The following is a 27,993-nucleotide window of genomic DNA, read 5'->3' as shown; positions in this document are numbered from 1 at the left end:
TAACTTCCCAGGCCCAGAGCACAAGTATCATCTCTATTTTGCCTTTGGTATTTTTAAAATCACAACATAAATTCCTCCCCAGAAATATTTTTTATAGACACATCTTTTATTTTTTTGTCTTTTGGCAAAAGAAAACTGAGACTAACAGTAAACACATCAGCCCTACTCAGACACTATCTTCTGGCCTGCAATGACCAATCCTATTTGAGACAAAAGCTCTCAGGCTGGTGAGCTGTCAAATCGCTCTTTTTCTTCCACCTTCCCAGGATCATTGGTTTGAGCCAAGGGTCCCCCATGGTACTGGGCTGTGATTGCCGCATAGGTGCAGCCATAGATGGCAGCTGCCAACATCATGAGACACACAATCCCACACACAACGCCAGTGATGATGACGGTGGCAATGGCATGACGCAGGTTGGCCGGCCTTGGCTTGGGTTTGAGCTCGCACTCCAAGAGGTCTCGCTCCCCCACGTTGTGGTTCTCAGGAGGCCTCAGGACCACACCGTGGGCAGAGCCAGGCCACTGAGCCTGCGAGGACACTGGATCAGGAGCAGGAAGAGGGCAGGGCTGGTACAGCTCATGAGGGATCCTAAGGAGGTCCTTTCCCTTCCAGGTGTCTGGTGATTCACAGATGACACCGTCTGTTATTCCCCCTTTAAAAAACAAAAGCAAAGGACAATAACAAAGCCTTGATACAACAGGGTTCCAAAATCCTCTGCCTGCAAAAACTTAGGCAGATGGAATTTATGAAGTACCTTTTTTTTTAATCCTGGAGTCAAAGAATTTAACAACCATATTTTATGATTTTAGGATTCCTAAATTGGCTAAATACTAAAAATGCCACACACTAAATTGGCAATTACTTATGACCAAGAATTCATTAGAAGCCCAGTAACCTTCATGTTCTATAAATGCTCAGAGAAAACAATGCAAAAGCTGACAAGAAGGCGCGCTGGGGGCCGACGGTGAGGGCACAGCTGCCCACTGCATTCCTGCCGCGCACGGCCCTAGTGAGCCCCACAGACAAGAAAACTTTTGTACCAGATTCCCATTGAAAATCTAAGGAAAAAATAAAACAAATGTGCATTGTTGTGATGTTATGTGTTTATTACAAAGATCCTATGTGTCTCAACACTGTTCAGTGATGCCAAATTGAGAGGTGGAATGGTCTTGGAGTGATCTGTGGATTTGACAATACTGGAAGTTTAGTTCCTGGAATGAGGTATCATGAATGTGTCTCCTCAGGCCTCAGAACATTTACGGCTTTGAGTACTGAACTTTCCAATTATTAAACTGGGTTATTAAACCCAGTTTTCATTACCTGTAAGGTGATTGATATCCTCAGGTGTGTAGACTGCTGTTGGTCAGGGGTAATTTGGGTGGTCGGTCATTCTTTCCTAGAAAGAGCCCTGAGCTAGCAGATTGAAGTCTAGTCTAGTGTGACCACTGATTTACTCTTTGACTTTGGGAAAATGCACCTCACTGACTAAATTTTCTGCCATGAAAACATGCTATTTGTATCCAACTTGATGGTTTACAAAGCACTGTTAGATAAGTCCTAATACTTCACTCTTGTAGGTAACTCTTGTCCAGACTCACAGAGGTCATGAGTGGATGAAACAACATCCAAACCCAGTTCTTCATGCTCAGTCCATTTTTCCACTACACTCGCTGCCTCGCCACATCCTCTTCTCAGGAGCGTTGTGAGGTCAGAGGAGTGGGCAGGATGGCCCTCGGCACTGTCTGCTAGGAAGCCTTTTGACTGGACAGAACTGCCCCATGACCTGCACCTTGGCCCTCTCAGGCTGCCATAAGCACCTCCGCTAGGCCAGCTGCAAAGACTGGCACTGCTGTTAGCAAAGTTAGATTGGAGGAGATTCTTAGTACACACAGTAAGTGAATTATGAAATTATACCAGAAAGACATATGCAGAGGGCATCACTTCAACATTATTAGCACCCTCTATTGTATGGCACTTCAGAGTTTTAGGAATGCTTTCACATTTACTCTCTCTAAGCCTACAAGATAAGTCCTAAGTGGCCCTGTAAGTAGATAGGGCCTATCTTGCAGTGCAAGGATTATCAGGTGGCCCCAACACACCAGGGTGAGTGGCAGTGGCAAAATTCAACCCATGTCCTTTTTGTTGCCACTGCTTAAAACTGAATCACCCACCACCAGAGTCTCTTGGGTTTCTCCTGGCTTCTCTAGCAATGCTTTGAGGAAACAGTCCTCACCCTAAAGCAGAAAGATAAAAGGGGAATTTCTTCCTTTTTTGAGCCACTGATTTTCATGAGGCCAGAGGTTCAGAGCAGCTGCTCCAGATGAGTCCAAAGTGCCATTGAGATTAAGGATTCTTGCCTCATGGACCATTTCATTCCTCTGCACCTGACCATAGGAGCCTCTGCCAGGAAGTTGGTTGAAAGACAAAAAGGTCAGAGAGACAGAAATGAAGTGATGGGGCTTTGAGAAGTAGTCATGATATTTAATCCAGCCAGAGAGCATGGAGACTTCTATCAGGGGAAGCAAGACCACCTGCCAGGGGGATGGACAGGTTCATCAGCTGTCTTCCACCTTGACTAGGGTGGTTTACCCAATCACCCCAGACTTAAGAACTGTGTTTCTCCAGTTCCAGACTTTCTGCTGTTCGATATTAAGGTGGGAGCCACAGCTTCTGGACCCAGAGCCAAGGAAATACCCAGACTGGAGCCTGGGACATGGCTGGAAGCCAGGGGCTATAGCTGCCAAATGCTCTGTGGTCTCCTGTGCAGGTGATCCTCAGCCAGGATGCAACTCCCACTCTCCACCATTTCATGGGCCATGACCCCCTCGTCAACTCTGCTGATTACAGCTAGAGGGTCCCACATCCTTCTAGATTAATGTAACTGACAGTGCAGGAAGCTCCAGCTTGCCAAGCACTCATTGTTCTCTATCTGATCACTAGTAGCTCTTCACCTCTGTCTTGGGAGAAACTAGATTCAGATCTTGAGTCTGAACATTATTTAGCTGTGCAGCCGAGAAAAACTCCCTTGACCACATTGTACCTCTGCTTGCTCATCTGGAAAGTGGGAGACGAGGATAATTAAAATTCACTTCCCAAGATTGCTCTGAGGACTCAGTTGGATAAAACATGTCAAGTATTTAGCATAATACCTAGCTCAGAGTAAATGTTTAATGAAGTGAAGATGACTTGTTTACTAGTAAATAAAAATAGTAATCATACAATCTGTGTGCATATTTCTGTGGAGGAGATATTATTATGTATTCACCAAAGCACATCTTTTTGCTCTTAGGCCAGCAGTAAGACTAGATTTTCCCACTTTTTGTGGTCTATTTGGGGCCATGTGATTGAATTCTGGACAATGGAACCAATTAATGCCACCTCCAGGCCATAAAACCCCAGTGTAATCTGCCATGCATTTTGTTCCCACTTGGGGATGACCTTAGAGGCCACGTGATAAAGTTGTTGGCATCACAAGCTGGAGGGGGGCTTATGTCTCTAAATGACTGCATGGAATGCAGACCCTGCCCCCATTTCCCTTGAACTCTGACATGAATGAGCAACAGATTTTATTGCATATATAACTAAAGTCTGGGCTAGTCTATTATGTCAGTTAGCCTGCCCTAATACCTGTAGTGTTTGCATTTGTTTATATATCTTTTTTTAAAAGAAGATCTTGACTAATATCTGTTCCCTTATTTTGCCTGTATTCAATATATCTATAATCAGACTGTCTCCCATGTTTGGCACTTACTTGGATTTTTCCTAGTTATGTTGGGACATCCAGGTCTTATTACCCCAAATCAATTTCTGCCTTCCTCCAAAGAAAAACTGTGATCTGTACTCATGCAGCTCTGTTGTGACGGAGTGTTGAACTGTGTCACAGAATCTGAGGACCAGAATGGGCCGTAGGAACTCCCTGGCTTAAAACTGTCAGTTTCCCTCTGGTGACACTGAGTGCTAGTGAAGTGTACTAATTTTCCCAAAGACCACCAGCAAGTTTGTGGCAGAGTAGGGCAGAATTCATCCCATCCCAGGTTGCTTCCAGTGCCCTAGTCCTGGGAACTTTTTTTTTTTAATCAAGAAATGTTCTTTAATGAAAACTGTCTTTCTGTGTTGGCTGGCCTGTGCTTACAATTTAATCCAGAATATAATAGTTCAAGCTACTTTACTTGTAGATGTAAACAATTTTATTTGCAACCTCTTACAAGAAAGATGTTGCCATAGTATGTGGCTCCTGTTGCTGGTTGGTTTGAATGCCAACTGGTTATCGATTATGTAATTTGCTATTACATTGTTGAGAAGGATTTATTCAATATCGTACATTTGAACCCATGTTGTATTCACCCTAACCTCACTCCCGCTGAGAACTGCTACAACCGTGCAGACACTGTTGACTCCCTAATTCATGTCTGTAGCTCCAACATCTTCCTGATCTTCGGGCTTAAATATACAACCTCCAACTGAACCACTCCCCATGGATATGTACAGGACATCTCAAACTTGACATGCCCCAAGCTGAAGTCCTAATTGACCACCTCCCCAACACACTTACTCGCTCCCCCCAGTCCCCTCTTTGCCCCTTGTCAGCTGAAGGCATCACCATTTACCTGGTTACCACTGCAAGACAAATCAAAATAGACTTTCCCATAATTATGGTCTTCTCTTAGTCACCCACTCCCACCCATTAGCAATGTCTGTCAGTTCAGTATTCCAAGTATCTCCCAGCATTGATCGTGTCTCACCACCCTGGTTTGGGCCACCATCATCTTCGTTGGCTGACTGAAATCACCTTCTCCCTCATCTCCCTGGTTCTTCTTCTGCAGCCTTTGGTCAGTTCTCCCAAGAGTCTACAGAGTGACCTTTTACATTGTAATCAGATCCTGTTGTTCCCTTGACTTTAAACTCTTCAAGAGCTTTCCATCTCACTTAAAGTCCAAGCATCTTGGCCTTGTCTGCACACTTCTGCATGATCTGACCCCCAAGTACTGGTGTCGTCTTGTCTGTGTCCACTCACTCCCTTCCTCTGCACTAGCCACTGTCTTGTCCCTCTTTTTCTCCTGCAGCTAAGCCAAGTTTTCCCCCTCATCAAGCCCTTTGCTCTCACTGTTCCTTCCCCGAATTATCTCATGGCTCATTCCTCCTCAGTCTTTGGGCTCTGCTCAGCCACATCACCTCCTTGGAGACGTCTTCCCATCCATCCTATCAAAAATGAGATCCCCATTCTATCACTCTCCTCTTCCCCTGCCTCATTGTTTCTTAGCACTAACTGCTATTCTAAACATGTGTCTTTATTTATGATCTTATTTAACATCTGTTTCTACTACCGGAATGGAATCTCTATGATGGTTGGGTACTGCCATCTTCTCAGTGCCTGCCATACAAAAGGCACTCAAGTATAGGAATGCATGAATCATGCTGAGAGCTAGGAAGAGAGAAGCACTGTTAAGTGGAGGAAAGAATGTCAGGTCAAGACCCGAAAGCCATGCATTCTGTTCTCACCTGGGCTTCTGCGCTGTGATCTTGGACAAGTCACTGAACCTCTCTGGGACTCTGTTGCCCATTGACAACAGGGATTGGCAAACTTTTCTGTAAAGGGCCAGATAGACAATACAGCCCCTGTCACAACTACTCTGCTTTTATAGTGCAAAGCAACCACTCACTCATTATATAATGAATGGGCGTGGCTGTGTTCCAATAAAACTTTATTTACAGAAACGGGAGATGGGCTGTGGCCCTGGGGCTGTAGTTTGCTAACCCTGGGTGGTTTCCAGAGCCCCTCATCTTTAATAGTCTGAGATATCTTGCTTTGCTGTTGTCATCATGTTAAAGAAATTGTGAGTAACTTTAGAGAGAGGCCCTGTTGCACCCAATTTCAGTGACAGTGGTGTTTGCTAAAGCAGAAAGGACAATTTTAGAGAAGAATTACAGTTGTCAAATGGGTAGAAGCAGACAAAGAGAGAAAAATATCCCAGAGAGAGATAACCATACCCACAATTGGATCACACTTGATAATAAGAGGTTGGTGTTATTTGGGTTTGAGCAGTTATTCAGGTGGTGATTGAATGTCTTCCTTCTTAATAGCATACTCCCAGATAAGTAACTTCTTGTTGTGTTAATTAAACAAGTGAAAGTTATCTCCATGCAACATATTTGCAGATTAATTTAGATCCTGGATTTAAACACCTTCTAATGACTCACTTGACTCTTTTGCCATACCGTGAAATGGCACCGATGTGTAAAAGCCCAAATCCACCCCTTACACACTCCTCCGCATTCTTTCTAAAGCAGAGAACAGATGAGATTCATCCTAGGCTGGTAACACACAGATGGGGGGTTCCAAATAGACATGACCGACCTTTATAGACAAATTTCTCCAGCCAGAGTTTAAGACCGAGCAAGTGGCAATTGCATTTCCAGAGGTTGTCCTTGAGAAATAAAAGCCTCACACTGGGCATGGATTCCAGGAGCGCTCGATCAAGCTGCTGAAGCTGGTTTTGTTGAACCGCAAGTATAGTTAGGTTCTCCCAAATCTCTCCCAGGGATGTGGGAAGGTGGCTTATGTTGTTTGATGACAAATCAAGCTCCCTCAGTTGAGGGAGGGAATGGAAAAGTCTGCTTTCCAGGGAAAGGAGTGAATTCTGGGTTAGATTTAAAACCTGCAAGTGCTGAAGCCCATGGAAAGCTCCAGGGGCCAGATTTGAAAGGGAATTGTTGGACAAGTTTAAGGTCATGAGCCATGGCACTGACCTAAATGCAAAAGCAGGAAGATGGTGTATCTGATTAGCTTGTAAATGCAGCATTCGAGTCTGAGGAGGTAAATGGGAAGGGATTTCGGCCAGACCCTGCTGGCTGCAGTCTACAAAATTTGTAGATGACTGACAGCGACACTTGTCTGGGCAGCCGCATACCACCTGGAGCAGGACAATCACACTGGAAAACACGAGCAGTTCACCTACAACAAACAGAAAGAAATTGGGATAGGGACCAGTTTGTGAAGTGTGGTATCAGCACTTTTCCCCCTTTGAATTTACAGGTAATGTGCTTTCCAGCTAGGTGAAACCTTCTACAACCTGGAAGAGAGGTTCTGTCACTCACTATCTTTAGTAGAGCCGGGCTGGACAGAGTATATCCCCAGTGTCATTACCTTCTGCAATCTTTGTGCCAACTATTGTCGGAAGCCTTGAGAAAGATGCTCTCTCAGTGTCTCCTGATTCAGAAGATGGAAGACTTAGTGATATCAAATAGAAGGGTGAAAAAAATATTTGGGGTGTATATGCCCTTTGTAGGCCACAGCAGAATTATTTGGGGCCAGATGTGTAGAAGAGTGATAGAGGATTTCAGTTACTCACATTTCTGTAAAGTATGCGGCAAAACAGTGCTGTCTAATATAACTTTCTGTGATGATAGAAGTGTCCTACATCTGCTGTCCAGTATGGGAGCCAATAGCCATCTGTGGCTACCGAGCTCTTGAGATGCAACTACTGCAACCAAGGAACTGAATTTTTATTTGTATTTCATTTTAACTATTTTAAACAATAGTAGCCACATGTGGCTAATGGTTACTGTATTGGATAGGGCAGATCTAAAGCGCTACTACATACTGATATCCATTTTTGCCGTTGTAATTCCATGAACAAGGATAGTGTCTGCTGCTTTTTTATTCAAGATTATAAAAATGTAGAAAAGCATTAAGAATAGTATAATAAATACCCATTTTGTATAATAGTTCTGCAAGTCCTTCATGAGGTATCATACTTCCTTGATTCTTTTTTCTTTTAACTCAAAAGAGCAATACATTACTTATGCAGTTGAACTTACTTTGATTCATGCCCAATTCTATTTTCCAGCATAAGCCCTTTTCCTCACACCATTACTGATGTATCTCTCCACACATTTTAAAAACAATCGTTAGTAATGACAAATATCTCAAATAACCATAGAGCATGCATTTTGAGCCACCTACCATTCTAAGTGCTTTATAAATATGTATATTAATTAATCCTAATAACCTTGGAAATATGGTTCCATTATTATCCCCATTTGAAAGATGAGGAAGCTAGGCACAGAAAAGCTGAATCACTTGCCCAAGTTCACACAGAGTATTATAGTAGAGCTGAGATAAGGACCAAGGCTGTCTTCCTCCCTCCAGAGTCTGTCAGAGTTCTTATCTACTGAGTTCCACTGCCTGTCAAATACACACACACACACACACACACTGTTTTACATAACACTTTTTAAAAATCCAAATAAATGTAATCATCAACATGTCTCATTCTGCAATTTGCTCTGTTCACTCAAAACTGATCTATCCACATGGATACGTGGAAAGCTAATTCATTCCTTTTAACTGTTGTAGCATATTCCATGGTGAGAGCATGCCACGTTTAGTATTAATATTTACCCCCACTCTTATGAGGGGTAGTTGAACTGTTGCAGTTTTTTCTTCATTCTAAATGATGCTGTAAAACAGCATCCTTGTTCAGACTGCCTTGGCTGTGCAGGAACTGGGAAAGGGTCTCTGGAATCCAGAGAAATCTTCTCACAGAGCTCAGAGAGGAGGTTAAGTTCACATTTTCTTAGATACTGCTCTGGTCATTCACCAAAGTAGCTATAACACTCCCTTCTTTTTTTTTGAGACTTGAATTTCAAAATATGGCAAACATCTGTCAAGGGCATTTTATTATAAAGTCATAGAGGAATTTATAAGGCCACACAATAATATTCAAAACTCAAAATAGTTATCTACTCATAGTGGAAGCTCTTGAAAGGGGCTTTGTTTGTTTGTTTGTTTGCTTGCTTGCTTGCTTGGTTTGGGCCTTAACTAGGGAAATACACAGCGTGGCTGTCATGCACTTGAGCCTTTTCCCCTTTCTTCCTTAAATTCTCTACTGAGGCTAACAGTGCTCTAGGGCAATAGGGAAGATGTTTAGAGAGCCTTCTGAAAGAGAGTCTTCTCAGTTTAATTTAGTTCAAGGGATGCAGAACATCACAGTCCCCTTCCCCTTTCCAGAATATCAAAGAGCAAAACCACTGTTTTCCTTTCTATAATTTTGCAAATAATCTAAATGACTCCTTTCAAAGCCAAAACATCTTCCCCTCAGTAATGAACGGACACCCCTCACTTGTAGCTGTGGGGCTCAAGCATTAATTAGTTGCAGGAAATTAATTCTTAAACCAGAGAACATGTTTGCCGCAGAATCCACTGATCTATTAATGAAAGGCTTGCCTCTCTGAGATTGTAGCCAATTTGTTCATTCTTTCTTTGGTTCCACTCTTCCCCCCAAAGGAATAATATATGAACTCCAACTCCAAGCACCATGTTTTCTATGAAATGGCCCGTGACATGCCAACTACATATTCATGTCATGACTGCATACATTTCTCTCCATCCTCTTCCTCTGCACCCAACATGTGCAAACATAAATCCTCCCATGCAGAGACATTTTTCATATCTGTCCAGTCTTTTAAGACAGATGACTTGAAAATAGATTTCCCACAGATACCTTTGTGAGGGGATCCCGTCTTTCTCCCAGACAAGAACTTTTCCAAAGGGAATTGATCAGGGCTCACCTTTCATGACTGAGTCTTCTTGGGCGTCCTTGCTGACCTCGTAGACCCTTTAATTAATGTGCAGAGCAACACACCAAGGGCATGGCAGACTCGGAGCCCAGCTTTACATTCAGTCTTTCTGAATCCTGCCCTTGCTTTTCTTCAATGCAGAAAACAGTTGTTGCTTTCGAAAGACCACTTATTTAAGCAGCCCTTCCCCTTGTCTCCATCTGGCTGGGATCAGTTTCCATAAGAGGATCTTGGGATCGTGCCCCTCTTCTTTCTTAAAATGTTGGCCTCCCCAGGATCATCCCTGCCTTTCCCATTCAGACGATGAGCCGCATAAAGAATGTTTATCAAACCTTGGTGAACAGCTGTAGCATTCAAACATGACCCCAATGGCTCGGCCTTTTTGATTATTTAATCTGCTTGAAGTACAGGGCACCAAAATAAAACTGCCTTCTTAATCCGGCTGTGGCTTCTGAATTCTGTTGACTTATTAACCATGCCGGGTCACCCCTCATTGAGTTGGGGGATGCTGGACAGGACCCTCGACCTGGGGGTCAAGCAGCAGAGCCCGCAGAGTGTGTAATATGAGGACAAATTGGCCTGCTGGAGGCTGACACGGTTTGCACAGTGCACTTCTTTGGTCATCGAAGGCTTATTCAGCCAACATCTGTGGGGATTAGCTGTGTTGACAGAGTCTTGATGCCCTGAAATTCATAGCCATGGTTTCCTTTAGTGGACATCACAACCTTCCTTCTGGTGCCACAAATACTTCTCAGCTGCTTGCTTGCTTGCTTCCAGCCCCCACACCCCGCCCACTCCCCAGCCCCCTAGTTGAATTGACCTTTTGGTTAGTGTGACTTTAGAAATACTTCTTAATCTTTCTTCGTTTCCCTGATGCTGAGGTCCTGGCCCTTCCCTCATTTTTCACATATAAAACAATAAAGCCGCCCCCTGTGAGCATCAGGCGTTAGTCAACTGTGACTCTTCTCTAATTGAAGCTTCAGAGAACTTTTCCACCAGGGACTGGAACCGTTTCTTTGAATGTGCAAATCCCCTGCCATTTGCTGAGGTGGGGTTTCAATGCCTGAAGCTGCCCCTCTAGATAAAACAAAATGTTCTGCTGTGTGTAACTGTGTGCATGCTTTTATGGAGGCAGCATGAAGTGCAATCCTTGGCTCCAGGAAGTATAATTGAGCCATTGGGTTTGGGCTCTGGAATCAGGTGGGTCCAGAGTCGATATTTGGCTCCACCATCACCAGCTCTGTGTCTCCAGGCAAGTGACTTACCCACCCAGAGCCCCATCTCTGACATGGGGACAACAATAGCCCTTACTTTACCAGGCTGTGCCCAGGATTAAATATGGCAGTACACGACATGGCCCAGAGTGTCTTCATAAGCGTTCACAATTTTGCATGAGAATGGCTTCCAGGACTTGTATGCTGCCAGCTTCTGAGGACAACCTGGACCGGTCAGCAGGAGGGATGTCCTGAGGGAGGTCCTGACAGAGGCCCATGGAGCCTGGCCCTTCATGCCACTCTTCAGTTACAGAGGGAAGAGGCCCTTTGTGAATGGAAGTTGAAAACATCAAATTTTGATTATTTTCAACAACCTGTACTTTGTGGACTCTTTCATCCTTTGACCAAGCCCCTTGTCACCCCACATAACCCAGTATATTCATCCTGCCTCTTCCAGAAAGCCCACTTTACCCACCCTGCCATCTTTTGTCCTTCTGTCCAACATTTTTTTGAGCATCACAGATACAATGGGCAAAAGTCAAGTGTAGGTGACAAAGCAAGTCAGGTGATGAAGAGCCACTTAAATCTTAAGAACTCAATGATTTCTTCCCTCCTTCCTTTCAATCCCTCCTTCCTATCTATCTGTTTCAGGTGCACAGAATTTAATAATAATTTCCATTATTAATGGAAATACATACATAACCATCAATGGCCCCCATTAGCATTCAATCATTAATTCATCATAATACAACAAACACTTGTGAACTTAACACTCCTTCTAAGAACTAGAAAGTTACTAATAACTCGTATCTACCTGTGTGCCTCTCTCTTTGCCTGGGGTCAGAAACATTTTTTTGTGAAGGCCAGATAGTAAACATTTTAGACCTTAAGAGTCATCAGTCTCTATTGCAATTATTGGACTCTGCTGTTATAGTTTGGAAACAGCCAAAGACAATACATAAATCAATGGGTATGCCTGCATTTCAATAAAACTTTATTTACAAAAACAGGTAGAGACGTAGATCGGCCCACAGGCTGTGATCTACAAACTCTGGTTATCCCATCCTCTGGCCACTGCTCTCACTAGTCCACCACCCCACCTGTCACACACCCTCAACTCCCACCACCCAGGCAAACATATCCACTCTCCTGTTGCCTCATGTATCAAATGAGGGGGTTGGGTAAGATGATCTTTAAGGCCTTCTTATGTCCAGAATCTTGTCATTCTGGTCAAAAAGCATAAATGGGATTGAAAGGCACTGTACTTACCAACTTTAAGGGGGCTTAGACAGATAGAGAATTTAAATACCTCTTTAGGTTATAGTGGAGATATTTAGCTGTGTCTATAAGGCCCAACTGGGATCCAGATATCTTAGACTTGGGGGCCCGATAATGATGTATCTATTGACAGCACAATTGGATGTTGGAGGTCAAGACCCTGGCAGAGAACCAAAGGCAGTCAAGGACACTTCTGGTTAAAAGCTAAATGAAGAAGCACACTTTCATGCTGCTTATTCCTTAAAGTTCTATGGTCCTGGGAAAATCCCAGGCTCTCTGAGCATCAGCATCCTGTCTGTAGAATGTAGATAATACCTACCTCGCCAGAGGCAGGGAGGATCAAGTGATACTTAAGTGCCTAGCACATATCTGGTAGAGCAAGAGATCCAAAGTGGCATCTTGGCCAGGCATGGTGGCTCACGCCTGTAATCCCAATACTTTGGGAGGCTGAGTGGGCGGATCAGTTGAGGACAGGAGTTCGAGACCAGCCTTGCCAACAAGGTGAAACCCCATCTCTACTAAAATACAAAAATTAGCTGGGCGTGATGGCGGCCTTCTGTAATCTCAGCTACTCAGGAGGCTGAGGCAGGAGAATCGCTTGAACCCAGGAGGCAGAGGTTGTAGTGAGCCAAGATCGTGCCACTACAGTCCAGCCTGGGTGACAGAGTGAGACTCCTTCTCAAAACACAACAAAAAACAAAGTGGCATCTCTTACTAGCAGCATGGATTTATAGACTTCAAAGAGTCTGAGCTGGCTGCTCCCACCTAAAACACAAATGTCCGGGAAACTCGTAGAGAAGCCCCAGAGCTAATGGGTTCCTGGCAACATCTGCTTACTGCCCAAGGGGTTTTTTTTGGTTCTGTTTTACTCATGCTGACCCCAGTTGGGGGTTAAAAGATGGACAATGCACACATGGCGTGGACTGCCCCCCCTGGACACTTGGATGTGGAGGCTGATTGATTTATTCCATCTGACCTCAGCCAAGAGAACAAAGGGAGGGTATGTGATACGCATGCTAATGCTAGGCAGTGCCTTTTCTTTCTCCCTCCCTCCCGTGGTGAGCAGATCCAAGAGGTGGCAAGACAGCCATGCTTGCAAAAAGAGGAACCAAGGAGAGATGCTGAATGTCAGCTCAGGCCAGAGCCACTCCTTAAAGAGGAGAACTGCACTGTGAGGGACTCCTGGCCCCAAGACCTGCTGGGACCCCAGTTTCCCACATGGGAACTAGCTGCAGATGCACCCTTAGAGTAAAATTGTGTTTATAATCACACTGAGATTTCAAAAATTTCCAAGCTTCTGAGACATATACTTTTGCCCTTTTTAAGACAGAATGTTTTCTAATATGTTAGTCTATTTACCATTTCATTCCCTGAAATGAAAAATCAATGATATTAACCCTAAAATAAAATTGACAATGTCTTGAAATCCAGCATGTAATAGCTCTTTCTCCCAGGCAATATTATACAGGTATTTAAAGAATAAAAGCCAGGCTCAGTGGTTCACGCTTGCAATCCTAGCACTTTTGAGGCTAAGGTAGGTGGATCACTTGAGTTCAGGAGTTCAAAGCCAACCCAGGCAACATGGTGAAACCCCATCTCTACCAAAAATATAAAAAATTAGCCGGGCATGGTGGTGAGCACCTATAGTCTGAGCTACTTGGGAGGCTGAGGTAAGAGGATCACCTGAGCCCAAGAGTGGGCTGCAGTGAGCCGAGATCATGCCACTACACTGCAGCCTGGGCAACAGAGTGAGACCCTGTCTCAAAAAATAATAATAATAAATAAAAAACAATTAAAACTGAATACACCCATCTGGGAGAATATTCATAATAAAATGGGAGGCAAAATAAAGCAATTTGAATAGGAAGCATATTGTATAATCCCATTTATATTCAAAAAAGTGTTAGAGATGGAGGAATTAACCCTATAAATACGCATTGGTTTGACTGAAAATGGAATAAGTGGGAAAGGTCAGTCACCAAGCTGATAATGCTGATTACTTGGAGGGGAGACTAAAGAAAAAGAGGGGAAAATAAATGTTTTCTGCTTATACTTCTGTATATTCAACTCGCTACAACAAAAATTAAGAAGCAAGTAAAGGCACATTTCCTTTATTGGAATATTTGAGATGTCTTATCTTCTAGTGACTGGCTGAGTTATCTGTGTAAATATAGCATGCCTAGAGTTTGCCTCCTCTCTCACCAAGAGGATTAGCCCCACAGGTAACATCTGTCTTTCTCTGCCAAGGGGTCTCTACGTGTAATGAGCCCTTATAACAAATATGAGCATTTCTCCAAATTGTAAGGTCTGCCTTGGTAAAGTCATGGCCAAGTGCTCCTCCATCCCTGTCAACAGGCTCCTCATCCAAACCATGTGGTATGGCAATCTAATGCCAGGGAAGGCAGCCAGGCCTAGTGACAGCTGCAGCCAGGAATAGTGGGGAGTAGGCCCTTGGCACCACAAATCCATGCAGAAATTTCGTTTGGTTAGGAAGAAAGTTTGACATTGGAGGCATGTGAGTAATAGTGAAAATAGTTTCCTAGGAATTGTGGATGACCGAATGGCACCCAGGTATACAGTTTATACAGAGCTATTTTAAAGTTTTAATATTGTCTTCCCTCCCTCCCTCCGTCCCTCCCTCCCTCCCTCCCTCCCTCCCTCCCTCCCTCCCTTCCTCCCTCCCTCCCTCCCTGCCTTCCTTCCTCCCTTCTTTCCTTCCTTCTTTCTGGACCTCTGCCTTTGGATTTACTATCCTATAAGACATATGAAAATAAGAAACATAGAAAACTAGGAATATATTTTAAAATGACAATCCCATCAATCATGTATTTAATGCTTACAATGGGGCACATAGTGCTAATAATTTGTATTAAAATTATGCTGTTTTAACAAACAACACCCAAATCTCAGTGGTTTAACAGAATAGCTCATTTATTTCTCTTATCACAGTCTAGTTCAGGTTGACAGGGGCCTGGGCTCCATGCTGTCATTCAGGGACCCAGGCTTCTTCCACCTCGTGGCTGTGACCTCTTCTTGGCTCTCAGAGTCCTCTCCATCAGTTGGAAAAAGTACTTACCACTTCTGCTCAAATTCTGTTAGCCAGAATTAAATCACATGACCATGTCTAACAGCAAGAGATGCTGGGAAATGTTGTCTAGCAGTGTGTCTTGGAAGAAGAGGAGGCATAGCTGTTGGAGATCATAGCAGTTTCTGCCTCCATATTTTATTGCATTATCTCACTTTAAAGTGACAACAACTCACTAGACATTAAGTTTCAAATGACCTATTTGTTTCCCATACTTTCTTCAAAACCCACTTAATAGGTTTATTAAGTAAATGTTGAATGAATAAAGATATTACTATTCCTTTTTTTTTTTGAGACCAAGTCTCACTCTGTCATCCAGGCTAGAGTGCAGCGGCCTGGTCTCAGCTTACTGCAACCTCCACCTCCTGGGTTCAAGCAATTCTCCTGCCTCAGCCTCCGGAGTAGCTGGGATTACAGGCACACGCCACCATGCCCAGCTAATTATTTTGTATTTTTGGTAGAGACGGGGTTTCGTCATGTTGGTCAGGCTGGTCTCTAACTCCTGACCTCGGGTGGTCCACCTGCTTCGGCCTCCCAAAGTGCTGGGATAACAGGTATGAGCCACTGTGCCCATCCAAGATGTTACTATTACTTTTAATACAAATTACAAAACAGGGACAGAGAAGGTAAAAACTTGCCCAAGGTTTCCAGCGTTATTTGTTGCAAACACATGGATTGTGAGTACCAACGTTTGGTACAATATTAATGGAACCTATAGTTGTATTCATTTTATGCCCTAAGGTCATTTTTTACACAACCCATTCCTTTGACATTAAGATGTAAATTTAATTATCTGGAAGCTCTGACTCAGGAGGTGAGAACACAGTTCCCTCTTGAGCCGTTCAGTGGAGAACCAAGGCTGCCATATGTTTTCTCTAGTAAGAAAGTGGGGAGGATGTGTTCATCTCCTTGTTTTTTCTTGCCCTTTTGATAAGGTAAGAATTCAGGTTCAAGGAATGCCTAGGATTATTCCGTTTACTGCATATGAATATCAGTGGAGTTTGAACTCCCTTTAGCAGGCCTTGAGTTGCCTGATAAAATTAGTGGAGTAGTGGGTTTGAAATGTATGCCTCCAGCCTCCCTAAAGCTAAGGAAGACAGTGGCCAAAATGTTTCTTTTCAGCATCCACGTGTCCACAGAGCCTAAGACTTAGCCAGGTTCTGTGTGGACTAGAAAAGACATAACATACTGGTTCCTGGCTTCAAAGAGCTCACCAGTCTGTTTTGTTTTGTTTTTTGTGTTTTGTTTTTGTTTGAGACAGAGTGTCACCTGTTGCCCAGGCTGGAGTGCAGTGGCGCTATCTTAGCTCACTGCAACTTCCATCTCCAAGGTTCAAGCGATTCTCATGCCTCAGCCTCCCGAGTAGCTGGGATTACAGGCACGCACCACCACGCCCAGCTAATTTCTGTATTTATGTTTTAGTAGAGACAGGCGTTTCACAGTGTTGGTCAGGCTGGTCTCGAACTCCTGACCTCAAGTGATCCACCCACCTTGGCCTCCCAAAGTGCTGGGACTACAGGCATGAGCCATGGCGCCCAAGTCTGGAGGGTGCTATTTAGCAGTTTTGTCATCACCTTGAACCTGTTTTCCATGAGAAGACTGTACGTGATTTTGGTTGAACAAGGTAGAATTTCCCTGACGCTGTCTAATTCTCAGGGAACCAGTTCTTGCTGGGGAACTTCAGATGGTGGCAGAGGTAGACCATCTAAGTCTACCTCTGGGGTAGACTTGCATTTTGGGGGTTAATCCTCCCTGCACTGTCAGGGTTAGAGGAAATACAGACTTCCCATTCCAATATCTTCCCAATGTCAGCCTTCCAGCATTCAGTTGTCCTGCACTCAGGACATATGTGAAGATAAAGATGCATTTCAGATAAGTATGATTAAAGGTAATTAGTGAGCTCATGCCGCTGGTGGAATAAACATAGGCAGATGCTGGTTGACATAAAGTTAATGAAAGAAAGAAATGGATCAAGAAACATGGCAGCTTAGGAAGCCTAGCCAAAGCCTCACACTGACACGTTGTTTTACTTAGATCTTTTGAGTGGCTACTTTTGTCTGTGCCCCAAGAATATAAATTGGAATCAAAAAAATCAAATCAAATTGTTCATGTTTGATTGTTTGCTCATGTTAACACATGAAATGAGTGTTTTTTGCAGTTCTTGTTGTTGGATTTTTATTTGCTTTTGTACTTTTACTATAACATGATAGTTCAGTTTCTGTAATAGATTACAATGTATGTTTCATATTTTTAAATTATAGCTTACTGTATGTATATCATGAAGCAATAGCAAGTCTGTGTTATGCTTTTTTCTCTTTAAGGTTTGTTCTATATGAGTTCTCTGATATATACATAGCTTGAAAATGCTCTGGAAAACAGTTTGTCTTAAGCAGGACTTAGATCGTAGCCCACATTACACATCCTGCACTTCAGGAATCCCCTTTGTGAGTCCAGTCATTTCATTTTAGAACAGTGTTCCTGCTAAACACATGGAATCTGGAGTGAAACCATCTAGGCTTAAAACTACCGCCTCCAACATTTACTGGCTGTGTGACCTTGAATGAGTTACTTAACCTTTCTGATCTTCAACTTCGTCATCTGTGCAAAGAAACCCAACTTGCAGATTTATGGGAAGGGTTAAACAGTTTTTTATCACGAAAATCATAGCAAAAAAAAAAAAATATTTTGCACATAGTAATATACTTAGCTAGTATCTTCTATTATTGTGTCTATAGGTATCAACTAGGTACTTAGATTGTATCTGCTTGAACTAATCTGCTTGGCACAAAAGCAGGCAAGTTAAATGCAAAGGAGTATTCTGCCCATGGACAGAGCTCCCCATCTTTTCGTATTATAAAGCCTTTGTGTGTATGCCTTGAATCAAGTACAATCTCAGTGAATTTGTGCTCTACATACCTCTGCTTGTCATCAAAATCGCTCCACAAACAAAGGAAAGTTGATTGTTAGTATCATGCAACTACCACTCTCATGTGGGATGTTTGTTAGCAAAATAAAGGCCCTGCCTTGACTTTGCTGCAGCCTCCATTCAGGTTTATAATGGGCACCTCCCCCTTCTGGTGCAATAGTGATGTTCTCATCTTTTCTTTTAATTCAAAAGTCCCATATTGGGTTACCTACTACATGCTTGTGCTGTGATTTTTTAAGGCTTCCCTGTGGACCTTGTCTCCAGTCAGCCTGTCGCTGGTAGGAGGCCCTCTTTCCCATCCTTGCATAATTAGAGAAAGCATGTAGTCATCTCCCCAGGGCTGCTTAGCTTTCATCATGAAGCATGACTATCAGAGTTTTGAGGTTGATAGGAGTGGAAACATTGTGTTCAACAAGCAAGCTCCTTCATGTGTTGTCAACATTTCATTTGTGATTCTAATGAGGGCTAAGGAGAAAATAAACTCCATGTACGCTCTCACTGCTACGGCTCATGTTTATAAGTTCCTATCCATGGCCTCCAGTTGCTTCCACCATGAAGGCATCTGGAAAGGCAGCTGAGTGCCGCTGTGTGTGAGGAAGTGCTAAGGTGGTTAGATTTGCTGAGCGTGAGCAGTGCCTGTGTTCACCCCTTAGAGACTGGTGTTTCTCTATTTTTGGTGCTTTCCACTTCTCCTGAAGGTGAAAACACCCTTACTTAAAAATAAGGTGTGCTCAAGGGACTCGCATTCTGGACCCCTTTATGTGTATTCTTTCTTGATGAAAGAAGTATCTACTGAGTGTTCCCTACCTGCAAAGCTCTGTGTTTGGGAGTGTCATGGGCATCAAAATAAGACACAGCTCAATGAATGGACCTACAGTCCAAATGGCCACTACAGTGTAGAAAGGGGACAGAAATTCATTATACCACTATGCAAATACAGTCGTCCCTCAGTATATGAGGGGGTTTGGTTCCAGCAATCTGTGCTTGCACCAGTCCTGCAACTGGCCCTGTGGAACCCGCTTGTAGGAAAAGTCAACCTTCCAAGTATCCAGGTTTCACATTCTGTAAATTATGTATTTTCCAATCTGTGTATTAGTGGACCTGGGCAGTTCAAACTCATGTTGTGCAAGGGTCAACTGTATATGAAAAAGTACAGCCATTAAAAGTGCAAGGAAAAAGAGGTACATGTTTCCATAAGAGAATGCAGTCTGGCAATTCAGCCTGAGAGGTGAGGGCAGGCATCCCAATGGATGTTATAACCAGGCTGAAACCTGAAGTACGAGCCAGAATTTACCACAGAGAGGGGAAGAGACGAGGGCCATTCTAGGTAAAGGCATGGCATGTGTTACGCTGAGAGGCCAGTGAGATGGCACAGCATCTTAGGGACTAGCAGAAGGCAGGCATGGTCACAGCACAGAGGGTAAGGAAGGAGCTTGGGCAAGCAGGTGCTGGAGAAGGGGTGAGAGGCTGGTTGCTGTCCCCCACCTCATCTCCCAGTCAGTTTATTATTAATATTGAAAACCATCTGTTTTCACCATCTGACCGTAACCAGAGAAAAGCCCCTTGCTGTCTTCAGTATGCTTCTCAGAGGAGGTAAAGAGGATGTTGATTTCACAAGCATTATGAAATCCCCATACACGTTTCTCAGATCCTGAGCTTTGATGTAGAGTTTGCAGTTGTGGGCAAATCCTTTCTGCATGTGTCTGAGGGGCAGCAGAATGGAAGAGTTGCATTCTCACCACATCAGTGCCTGGGTCCAGTGCAGTCAAGGAAGAACCAGCCCTGCTGGGGCTCCAATACTCCCTGGATGGGACATAACATTTCCTCCTGTGAGTTTGTGTATATGTTAGTGCAGATGCAAACACTGCAGGAGACCAGAAGTGGCAAATGAATGTTTACGTCCTGCAACTACCTGCTTTGTGGCCTCATGGCAGCCTTGCTCAGCCGCCCCTGGGGCCATCCATGGCCTCAGAATCCTTTCTAGTCCAATGCTTGAAGCAGATAGTATTAGATAGCCAACTGGTGGCACCATGCTAACATAATCCTAGTTGGTGTTCCTGTAGTATAGATCCTTGCCATTTGCAAGTTTGACTAGCCCAAATGCCCCTAAAGTATATAATACAAAGCCAAGCGTCATTTTGCTGAAGGGAGAATTTGAATCATGCCCTGGGAAGCTATTGACCAAGCCCCCTTAGTTACCCCAACCCCCAAATTATACATCTTGATATAGACTCAGTGTCTTCTTGTCCTGTGACCATGGTAATTTTTCTACAGTGATAAAAATAAGTTTTTATTTTTTAAAATGTCTTTCAAGTGAAACACAAAATTTGAGAGCATGTTGAAAAAGTTGTTATGGTCTGTGCATTTGCACAGGAAACCCATGGCTTGCGCTAGAAATATGATTCTAGAAAAGTCAGGGTTGAGTTTGGGCATGTGGACAATCCCCATTAGTGTGCCATGGGCAGTGGACATGCTGTCCCGCTGAAGCTGTCCCAGGAGAGCATGTGCATTGGCCTGCAGAAATGAGGTGCTTAGTCCAGAGGAAGTTGATCTGAAAAGGGTAGCACACATTAGACAGCAAACTGGGACCAAGAGGAAACTGATGCTACCTCTCCATTTGGGATAATGAGGCACTGTTATTTAGCAGCTTATTATTTGGTTAGCTTTTCCTGTGTCTAGAAATCCAATTTGTTGGACACAGTGCATCCTTAAATTCTCAAGGCTAAATCCAACATCTGAAACTCTTAGAACATTCCAGAAGTTCTCAGACACAGGGTGCTTTACCTGGAAATGATCATGTTATTTCTCTACCACTCCAGGGTAGGAACTATTATCTTCTACATCTTACTAAAGAGAAAATTGAAACTTGATGAGACTGACTCACTTGCCTGAGACCCAATTTCTAAGGGGCAGAGCTGGGACTTGAACCCTCATCTGCCTGACTTCAAAGCCTTTGAACTACTCTGCGTTTTTATCTCATCTTATTCTTCCCAGTCCCTTCCCCTGGCATGTGGAGAAAAGCAAAAGAAGGGCCAAGACATTCACCTTTGTAGGTTCCCGCTGCCCATTTCTTCAGGGAGGCAGGGCCACAGGGAAAAGAGGGCAGCCTGCTGTCTGTCTGCTGTGGCCAGGGATTGGGCAAAGTGTGCTGGGGCTGGAGGTGGGGAAAGCAAGGCATTTTGTGCAGAGAGTTAGCAATAATCTGGTCCATCCCCCAGAATGGAGCTATCAGTCAGATCTGGGACACATTTGTCATGGCTGTTTCCCTATTCAGAAGCCACCCCTGCAGGCCCACCCTCTCTTCATTGCTGGGCAGGAAAGAGAGAACTCCCTTTGATCTATAGACCAGTAGCGGGAGAAGCATGGCATTTTGTGGGCCTGTTCCTGCCCCTCAGCCCACATGATTGTTTGGACAACCACATGAACAACAGCCGCTGGCCATGCTTGCTTTAGAGCATCCAGAGTCTGAAAGATAGAGCATGCCCTGGAAGAAAGTGGAAGTGGAATGACCACTCCCTTTCCATGCTGGAATTCTAGGTCATAATGCAGAGGACAGGATGCCTCTAGGACTCCCATCTGAGCAGAAGAGCATCTCAAAAAGAGGGGTGGAAGATGGAGAAGGTGGAGCTGACCTTACAGTCTTCCCACTGGACAGCTCAATCTTCTATGGTCAGGAAAAAACCACACACTCACCACATTGGTGTCCAGTCTCAGGCGACAGCCCTACACTCCCAGTAAGAATCATTTGCCTGGAGACAGATTAGCTAACTTTTGAGATACGTGCACAGTTTTAAAAGTAAATGGGTAGCTCTTGGGAGACTGCAACTGTTTTCTACTTATCCTTGAGAAAGGAAGGTTTTTGAGTCAAGTAATTCTGAATGGGGAGCAACTGTCTTCTAAAAATATATTCAACTTCCCTGTAGTATAGTATACTTTGATGTATTAAAATACAGCTCATGCCACTCAAATTACTGCCTCGGTGCCTAATGCTGTAAAATTAAACTATTCCTGACTGATATTTTATTAAGCTCCACCAACATTTCAGACACAGACATCTCACAGAGCTTCGGGCCATATGTTTTATTTGCTGTCAGGGTGAACTCTGACACCAGTCCGTAAAGCCCCCTCCCCTTGTCTTTATATAATGCAGCATTTTCAAAAACTTTGCTACAGGCTACTCCCAAACTGTCACTATTGGAAGTGAACATCACTAGTTTTCTGGGTGTGAATGCCTAAAAGGACCAAAAAGAAACAAACAAACAAACAAAAAGGCTGTTGTATGAAAAGTCTTTGTACTCTGGACATTCCTTTTGCATTTATTCTGTGCTTGATATTATTCAGTTTATTTTTGCAGGTTTTGCAGGGGAAGGGGGCTTTTTTGGTGGAATTTTTCTGAAACCCATATGCAAAGAAGGGCATATGTTTATGGACAATGAGTTCACCTCCCTACCAGGGAGCCAAAGGTATCTGTATGTTTGCATCTTGAAAAATAAATGGATATAGCCATAAATGTCGATCCTCTTAACAAGACTAACTTTGTCATTTAATACGGGAGATTATTTCATAGATTTAAAACCAGTTAACACATTTAAAACTTGATAAGACAAGAGAATCCTGGTATGTTTCCTGTTCTCCAGTGATTAAAGCAAATCAAACACTGGACTAGGGGAGGTTTTCCATGGTACGAGTAATGCCGTGAATGTTTCTCCTGGTAATGCAATTAGGAAATATTGGCCCCAGTTAATGTAACTTAAACAAAACATGTTGTCCTCGTCAAACTTGTTCAAGTTGTTAAACAGGCAAAGCCTTGTCCAAAAAGTAAAAAAACAGGGGCATATAGTGTTTCCATGGAAACTCTGTTAAAATACTGATTTGTGGATATGATCATAATCAGCCCCATAATCTAATATGACTGAAGTAAATGAAAAAGAATCTCAGTTATGAAGTAAGCCCCCTGTGTGAGAGTATTCTTACACATGCAGAAAACATATGGATCCTGACAGACACTATTTTCAAACTACTTATTGGCCCAGGGATGGGGCTTTAAGACTCCAGTTTCATCTGTCGTTTTCCCCCTCCGCTCATTGTTCATCGTTTTTATAATGCCGGGATTATGTGGGTGAGCAGTAAATAAAATCTTAACGACATTTGGGTTTTTCAATATCTATCATTGCTCCCCTCACAATGCCCCATATTGTTTTCATTGTCTTTTGTGACAAGACAACCCATAATATTTAATGGTTTGTGGGATGTTACAAGTTTAAGTTTTATTAAAGTAATAATTTCTTCCTGCTAATGGGATCTTGGTAGAATTCTAACCACGAGGGTTCACATGGATGTCTTTGACCTCTAGAGGAAGGGACATTAAGTCAAAGGCTAGGGTGAGTCCCTTGGGTCTGGGGAGAGGCTTCAGGGACATGCGTTGGCCTCCTCCCTGCCACACAGTTCTGCAGCTCTGTTTGCACCTGTCTCGGCTGTAGTAAAAATGGAAACTGCTCACCATGGGATAAACTTCAACCTGGTGAAATGGCAAAGACAGCTGCCTTTCAGTAAACCTACTTGATTTATTTGAAAATCATTCCATCCAGAGATCATCACAAGTGGTATTCTTGGGATCAGTTTCCTTCTTGCAAAAATGCATCCTCAGTCACGTAGGAACTTCAAATAGGGTTTACCAAGCAAGTGTTGGCTAGAGCCTGCAATCCTTTGTTACCTTAGCCATGGCATCCCAGAGCATCTGCAGAATGATTTCTGCAACAGGGCAGTGATACAACCGTGTGTCTCTGCACAGGTGTGTCAGTGCTTTTGATACCAGCCCATGGTCCCTTGAAAGTCCCAGCATGGCTAAGACTCACCTTCTGAACAGGCAGTCAGTCAAAGCTCAAAGATTCAGACTCTGGCCCAAGAAGTAGGGGCTGACCTCTCCCCCTGAGTTCTGCCATCCCCTCCCACAGTGGCAGCAGCCTCCACGAATGCATGCACACCTTCTGATTTGGGCACAGGGAGAAATAAGCGAAGAGAGAAACAGTTTTAGGCCTGAATCTTGAGGCTGGGACCTTGAATCTGCTGATTATATGCTCCCCTTAATGCATCTCTGTTTCTAAGTAACTTGGTTTTATAGCAAAGTAATTTATGAATGCAGTTTCTAAAACTTAAGTGGTGCTAAAGGTGTTTTAAAAAGAAAAAAAAGCAGGAGCCAGGCATAGTGGTTCATGCCTGTAATCCCAGCAGCTTGGGAGACTGAGCCAGAAGGATCATTTGAGGACAGGAGTTTGAGACCAGCCTGGGCAACATAGCAAGGCTCCATCTCTAAAAAAATAAAAAAATTAGGCCAGGCACGGTGGCTCACGCCTGTAATCCCAGAACTTTGGGAGGCCAAGGGGGCGGATCACGAGGTCAGGAGATTGAGACCATCCTGGCTAACACAGTGAAACCCCATCTCTACTAAAAATACAAAAAATTAGCCAGGTGTGGTGGCACGTGCCTGTAGTCCCAGCTACTCGGGAGGCTGAGGCAGGAGAATCACTTGAACCCAGGAGGCAGAGGTTGCAGTGAGCTGAGACTGTGCCACTGCACTCCAGCCTGGGCAACAGAGTGACACTCCATCTCAAAAATAATAATAAAATAAAAACTCAAAATTAACCATGTGTGGTAGCAGGTGCCTGTAGTCCCAGCTGCTAGGGAGATTGAGGCAAGAGGATCACTTGAACCCAGGAGTTCGAGGCTACAGTGGACTATGATCATGCCGCTTCACTCCAGCCTGGGCAAATAGCAACACACTATCTCTGTAAAAAAAAAAAAAAAAAAAAAAAAAAAAGAGAGAATAATAACAATGTTTTTTAAAAAAGAAAAAAATCATGCACTGATCCATCATTCCCAACCCCTATTCTCACTTCCTAGAGGCCACCACTTCCAACTCTCTTAGTGTCTCTGTTTCTCACTGGCAAGTTAAGATTGCTGTTTTTTAGTTAATTTTAGACATGTGTATTTACTTCGTTTAATACGTGGTGCTTTGGACTTTTTACACCGGCTCATCCTGCCCTCTTTCTATTCCACCAACATGACTGTATGCCCATTTCATTGTTCTTAATTAATTAGTCAGTGAATATATTATTAGGACAATCTATGTACATTCTCTATTATGTTAATAGCAGGGTATGTGTTTTCTTTTTTATGATATTTTTCCCTGGATTAGAAAATCCCCTTGTCTTCTTATTGCTTAGTTTTCCTCCTACTCATCTTAAATTTTTCCCCCATATGTTTCATCAGATGTCTCAAATATGTATTATTACTATTTTCTAAATGTTTGGTATTTCTGCCTATTTCATCTTGCTTTGGTGAGAACTCCCTCTCTGTGTCATCCTATTTCAGTCCAGACTAATAGCTCTCTAGGTCTGCTGGGCATGCAAGCACCTGAGACTTCTCTTCCCTATTTTTCTCTGTCATCTCCCCCTTTCTCCTAAACCCTCATGCCTTCCTTTTTTGACTTAATTTCTCGTTTAGGTGATGAACATTTTCCAGTAGTTTACTAAGAAAGGGTGGTAAAATTTCCTCTGACCTTGTAACTCTGAAAAGGTCTTGATTCCATGCCTTCATTTCCTAACCATTTGACTGGACATAGAATTCCTGGCTGAAAATCATTTTGAATTTTGAAGATGTTGCTCCGTTTTCTTTTGACTTTCTGTGTTGTTTAGGAAGTCTGATATCATACCATTTCCACATCCTTTGGTAGGAACAGGTTTGCCCAGCCTCCACCCTAGAAGCTTTCTGCGTGTTCATTATGCCAAGATGCTGTGAGTTCACCTCATTCATTGTGCTGAGGACCTATGAACTCTTTTGCTTTAGAAGTGCATATCCTTCAGTTCTAGGAAATTTTCTTAGATTATTTTTTAGGTCTTTTTGTTTTATTATCTGCCAGGTTTTCTTTTCCCAACATGTATCTTTCTACTTTTAAATTCATTTGTATATTTTGACTGTTTTATTTTAAATTTCCCAGGGTTTTTATTTATTTATTTATTTTAAGACAGAATCTCGCCCTGTCGCCCAGGCTGGAGTGCAGTGGCGCGATCTCAGCTCACTGCAAGCTCTGCCTCCCGGGTTCACGCCATTCTTCTGCCTCAGCCTCCGGAGTAGCTGGGACTACAGGTGCCCACCACCCTGCCCAGCTAATTTTTTTGTATTTTTAGTAGAGACAGGGTTTCACCGTGTTAGCCAGGATGGTCTCGATCTCCTGACCTTGTGATCCACCTGCCTGGGCCTCCCAAAGTGCTGGGATTACAGGCGTGAGCCACCGTGCCCAGCCTCCAAGAGTTATTTTTTATAGCAGCCTTTTCTTGTTTCAAAGACACAATAACTTCTTTTATCTCTGAATATATTGACTGTAGTTAGATCTGGGTGCGTGTGTGTGTGTGTGTGTGTGTGTGTGTGTGTGTGTGTGTGTGTTTGCTGTCTCTGCTGTAACACTAACTCATTTATTTGTCTGTTAGTTTTTCTTTCTTTTTTCAAAGAAAAGGCTCTCCCCAAATATCTGTGGCCTAGTTCACTTGTAAGAGTGAGACACTAAAATGCAGATTGAAAGTTTCTCCACAAATAGACTTTACTGTTGGGTGAATCAGTGAAAACTTAGCCAAACTGGAGAATGGGGAAGATGACAGTAATTCTAGGGCTTGTTTGGGGGCTATAAGCTTGTTTGTCAGCAACTGAGAGCTGGGCAGTGAAAGGAAGGTTAGGAATTCCCATCAATCAGCATGCAGGTATTAATTTTCCCAGTTCAGCCCCTCCTCCCTCCCTCATCTGAACATTAGCACTTTTTCAGGAATATATAAGTTGGTGTCTGTGGCATGTGCAGCAGAATACATGGTGTTGATACCTGCTAGTATTGTGCCCTCCAGTCTGTCTGTGGCAGTGGTTAGAATTGCCAGGGGATCTGGCTCTCCGAGCCTTACTCTGTAGTATCTTGGCCTTGAAAGTGGCCAAGTAGGGCCAGTTGTCCTTGTCTTCAAATGCCATCTCTTTTTTGACCTCTCCTGTATCCAGCCCAGGCATGTATCTCTTTTTCCCTAGGTGCCAATGAATGTCTCCAGAGCAAGAACAATGTCTTTTAGGTGCCTCTCCATAGGAAATACGGACTTTGAGGAGGCCTGGACTTCTTTCCATTCCCTCCCACTTATTAGCACCATAACCTGGGGCAAGTTATGTAAGTTCTTCAAACTTTAATGTCAGTGCCTCTCAGCCCACCCAGTGGAATCTCAAGCTTGTCCAGTGCAGTCAGTCCCCAGCCCCACCAAGTGTAGGTTTGACAGTGGTTCCCTGTCACTACCCCATTAGGTGTCTATAGGCAGCCTTGCTTTTCTCAAGATTATAGGTGTCCTGGGACATTGTATGTTGGGAGTCAGGCAGGGACCAGGCAGGGTTTGCAGCATGCAGAGAAGTTACTTCTGCCAGGTAGTCAGTGGGCAATGCAGCAAAGCTGGGGTAATGCCAGGTGTAGGTAGGGTGGTGGATGGTGGGGGCCATCCTCCTTGGAATAAAGGAGGAGGCCTGACCTCTGCCCCGGCTCCTGCTCTTCACAAGAGTTCTTTGCCACACTTATTTGCCCAGCTCTTTCCAAACAGCAGGAAAACGGGTACCCTGCCTCATTATCACCTTTCCTTGGTTCTAAGATGCCATAAATAGAAGTGGAAGCTTCTAAAGAAATAAAAAGCAGTATGCATTGATGTGCCTGTCCTGAAAGCCTCTCAGTTCTATGGAATTCCACATCAGTGTATTAGCTTCTCATGTTCTTTCCCTGCCTCTCACTTTGCCTGTTAGTGCTTACCTCCACCCCTAGCTTCAGGTTGCAGATTAAAAACCATTTCTCCCCCAGTCCCCAGGACTTGATTGAGTGCCCCCTCTTATACTCCTGTACCAT

General features: G+C 43.6%; 2 protein-coding genes across 2 annotated transcripts in view; one reads left to right on the top strand and one right to left on the bottom strand.

The window, feature by feature from the left end:
* Nucleotides 1-27,993, top strand: part of CACNA2D3 (calcium voltage-gated channel auxiliary subunit alpha2delta 3) — a 939,714-nt gene that overhangs the window by 788,003 nt on the left and 123,718 nt on the right.
* Nucleotides 14-27,993, bottom strand: LRTM1 (leucine rich repeats and transmembrane domains 1). Its single transcript, XM_054553141.2, has 10 exons — nucleotides 27,901-27,993; nucleotides 22,122-22,315; nucleotides 20,462-20,634; nucleotides 19,627-19,947; nucleotides 12,788-12,837; nucleotides 12,104-12,195; nucleotides 9,572-9,618; nucleotides 7,146-7,208; nucleotides 6,357-6,965; nucleotides 14-653 (listed from the first exon to the last, which is right to left on the bottom strand). Exons 1-10 carry the CDS (start codon nucleotides 27,991-27,993, stop codon nucleotides 220-222), a joined length of 2,076 nt encoding a protein of 691 aa, XP_054409116.2. The 3' UTR covers nucleotides 14-219.

The sequence above is a fragment of the Pongo abelii genome, chromosome 2, assembly GCF_028885655.2.
Source record: "Pongo abelii isolate AG06213 chromosome 2, NHGRI_mPonAbe1-v2.0_pri, whole genome shotgun sequence".
Lineage (NCBI taxonomy): Eukaryota > Metazoa > Chordata > Mammalia > Primates > Hominidae > Pongo > Pongo abelii.
The sequence above is the reverse complement of the archived record's forward strand: the minus strand, read 5'-3'. Positions and strand labels throughout refer to the sequence as shown.